The sequence below is a fragment of the Tetrahymena thermophila genome (assembly GCF_000189635.1).
Source record: "Tetrahymena thermophila SB210 genomic scaffold scf_8254405, whole genome shotgun sequence".
Classification (NCBI taxonomy): domain Eukaryota; phylum Ciliophora; class Oligohymenophorea; order Hymenostomatida; family Tetrahymenidae; genus Tetrahymena; species Tetrahymena thermophila.
Genome location: NW_002476187.1, coordinates 1 through 3962, shown reverse-complemented (window position 1 = coordinate 3962; position 3962 = coordinate 1). Strand labels below are relative to the sequence as shown.

Genomic DNA, 3962 nt, shown 5'->3' with positions numbered 1-3962 from the left:
AAAGAAAAATCAACCAAATTGAATATTTGAAATTTAATTAAAACAAATAAATAAATATTCTAATAATTTGTATTTATTTATATTCCTTTTTTTAATTAAAAATAAATATCAAAATTTTTCATTTTTTATAATAAATTTGTTTGAAAATACATAAAAAAAAAAAGAAAATTAATTAATTAAACGATTTGCATTTTTCTAGAATATTTAGAGAACATTTTTTTATATAAAATAAGATAAGCATTTTAAAATTTATAATTCCACATTAATAAAAAATTATAAAAATTCTTGATATGAAATAAGCTTTTTAAAGCCAAATTCGACATTAACAACTTTTAAATTGATTAATTTACTCTAAATATTATTGAATAAAAAAATTAAATTTGTATTATCTGAATGAATAAATGATAATTTAATAAACAATTATTTTATGATTTTTAAAAATTTAAATGATAAAAATGATAATAAGATAAATTAAAAATTTGAGAAAAAAAAACAAAAATAAACATTATAAACAAAAAAGTTAAAATAAAAAGTAAAACTTGATTTCTCCCTGAGGTTTTATTTAAATCATGACATCTAATTAATCAAGATAAATAAAAAAGGATAAAAAATATGATTGAAACATAATATTTAAGATTAAAATAGAACTGGCATATAAAGTTTGGTATTTATATAATTTAATAAGATGTAAAAAAACACTAAAAGTTTCAAATTGTTTGATCGTTTTTGGAGAAACCAGAGAGTTTGCTTAAGAGCATTTATTTTTTATTTTTTATAAATAATTTATTTACTTACAAAAATATGAATGATATTTATAAATATAAAATCAATAATAAAATCTATTTATATTTATATTTTAGGTTTAAATTTTTTTCAAAATATTATATAATAAAATATATAATATTATTCAAACATTTTATATTTATTCATCCTTTTTTCACCAGTTTATCATTAGAAAGACAACTAATCTTTTTGATTTACGACACTTGCTTATTACTTTGAATAATTAATATTCATCCATTGAGTTAGAACTTTTATAATAAATTTGTGTAAATTATTAATAAATATCAAAATAGAATAAACTTTTAAATTAAAAATTATTCTTTAAATTAATAAATAAAATAATATTAGTTGAATAAAAAAGATAAAAAAATTAAATAAATAAACCTATCAAATAAATTCAAAGAGCTTTTTTGTTTTATATTCATTTTTTTTGTTTAAAATATCACAATCCAAAACAAATAAACTGTTTTTACCCAAGGTCAAGTGTCAAATTTGAGAGATTAATGCAATTTGCTAAAGCAGAACCTAAGCCTGATGCACCTTCATCACCAATTTAATTTTCACTTTTTAAATATTGAAGAAAAAATATATCATTAAATAGTTAATTAGAAGGAAAAAATTTGAAATAATGAGATTAATTAATTGATAATAAAGGCAAAATTTGAAAATAAAGTGATGAGCTAAATTAACAAAGAAAGAAAGAACAAAAAAAGCAAACACAATAAAAAGAAAAAGAAAAAAGAGCTTTGTTGTTTTAAATTAGTTTTTATAATTAAAAATATCACAATCCAAAACAAATAAACTGTTTTTACCGAAGTTAAAGTGTCAAATTTGAGAGATTAATGCAATTTCCTAAAGCAGAACCTAAGCCTGATGCACCTTCATCAACAATTTAATTTTCACTTTTTAAATATTGAAGAAAAAATATATCATTAAATAGTTAATTAGAAGGAAAAAATGAAGAAAAAATAAGATTAATTAATTGATAATTAAGGCAAAATTTGAAAATAAAGTGATGAGCTAAATTAACAAAGAAAGAAAGAACAAAAAAAGCAAACACAATAAAAAGAAAAAGAAAAAAGAGCTTTATTGTTTTAAATTAGTTTTTATAATTAAAAATATCACAATCCAAAACAAATAAACTGTTTTTACCCAAGGTCAAGTGTCAAATTTGAGAGATTAATGCAATTTGCTAAAGCAGAACCTAAGCCTGATGCACCCATTGCACCAATTTTATTCCAACTTTTTAAATATTGAAGAAAAAATATGTCATTAAATAGTTAATTAGAAGGAAAAAATGAAGAAAAAATTTGAAATAATAAGATTAATTAATTGATAATAAAGTCAAAATTTGAAAATAAAGTGATGAGCTAAATTAACAAAGAAAGAAAGAACAAAAAAAGCAAACACAATAAAATGAAAAAGAAAAAAGAGCTTTGTTGTTTTAAATTAGTTTTTATAATTATAAATATCTCAATCCAAAACAAATAAACTGTTTTTACCCAAGGTCAAGTGTCAAATTTGAGAGATTAATGCAATTTGCTAAAGCAGAACCTAAGCCTGATGCACCCATTGCACCAATTTAATTGCTACTTTTTAAATATTGAAGAAAAAATATGTCATTAAATAGTTAATTAGAAGGAAAAAATGAAGAAAAAATTTGAAATAATAAGATTAATTAATTGATAATAAAGGCAAAATTTGAAAATAAAGTGATGAGCTAAATTAACAAAGAAAGAAAGAACAAATAAAGCAAGCACAATAAAAAGAAAAAGAAAAAAGAGCTTTGTTGTTTTAAATTAGTTTTTATAATTAAAAATATCTCAATCCAAAACAAATAAACTGTTTTTACAGAAGTTAAAGTGTCAAATTTGAGAGATTAATGAAATTTGCTAAAGCAGAACCTAAGCCTGATGCACCTTCATCACCAATTTTATTCCAACTTTTTAAATATTGAAGAAAAAATATATCATTAAATAGTTAATTAGAAGGAAAAAATGAAGAAAAAATAATATTAATTAATTGATAATTAAGGCAAAATTTGAAAATAAAGTGATGAGCTAAATTAACAAAGAAAGAAAGAACAAAAAAAGCAAGCACAATAAAAAGAAAAAGAAAAAAGAGCTTTATTGTTTTTTAAATTAGTTTTTATAATTAAAAATATCACAATCCAAAACAAATAAACTGTTTTTACCCAAGGTCAAGTGTCAAATTTGAGAGATTAATGCAATTTGCTAAAGCAGAACCTAAGCCTGATGCACCTTCATCACCAATTTAATTCCTACTTTTTAAATATTGAAGAAAAAATATATCATTAAATAGTTAATTAGAAGGAAAAAATGAAGAAAAAATTTGAAATAATAAGATTAATTAATTGATAATAAAGGCAAAATTTGAAAATAAAGTGATGAGCTAAATTAACAAAGAAAGAAAGAACAAAAAAAGCAAGCACAATAAAAAGAAAAAGAAAAAAGAGCTTTGTTGTTTTAAATTAGTTTTTATAATTAAAAATATCACAATCCAAAACAAATAAACTGTTTTTACCCAAGGGCAAGTGTCAAATTTGAGAGATTAATGCAATTTGCTAAAGCAGAACCTAAGCCTGATGCACCCATTGCACCAATTTAATTGTTACTTTTTAAATATTGAAGAAAAAATATGTCATTAAATAGTTAATTAGAAGGAAAAAATGAAGAAAAAATTTGAAATAATAAGATTAATTAATTGATAATAAAGTCAAAATTTGAAAATAAAGTGATGAGCTAAATTAACAAAGAAAGAAAGAACAAAAAAAGCAAGCACAATAAAAAGAAAAAGAAAAAAGAGCTTTGTTGTTTTAAATTAGTTTTTATAATTAAAAATATCACAATCCAAAACAAATAAACTGTTTTTACCCAAGGTCAAGTGTCAAATTTGAGAGATTAATGCAATTTGCTAAAGCAGAACCTAAGCCTGATGCACCTTTATCACCAATTTTATTCCAACTTTTTAAATATTGAAGAAAAAATATATCATTAAATAGTTAATTAGAAGGAAAAAATGAAGAAAAAATTTGAAATAATAAGATTAATTAATTGATAATAAAGACAAAATTTGAAAATAAAGTGATGAGCTAAATTAACAAAGAAAGAAAGAACAAAAAAAGTAAGCACAATAAAAAGAAAAAGAAAAAAGAGCTT

General features: G+C 20.5%; 1 protein-coding gene across 1 annotated transcript; it reads right to left on the bottom strand. All coding sequences in view use genetic code 6, as the record gives it.

Moving 5' to 3' along the window:
* Positions 1 to 1225: 1225 nt before the first annotated feature.
* Positions 1226 to 3767, bottom strand: TTHERM_002653489 (hypothetical protein; the record flags this gene model as incomplete). Its single annotated transcript, XM_012799956.1, has 8 exons — positions 1226 to 1346; positions 1596 to 1685; positions 1936 to 2025; positions 2286 to 2375; positions 2636 to 2725; positions 2978 to 3067; positions 3328 to 3417; positions 3678 to 3767. Coding segments are annotated over 8 exons (751 nt in total), but the record flags the coding sequence as incomplete, so codon positions are not given.
* Between the last annotated feature and the right edge of the window lie 195 nt (positions 3768 to 3962).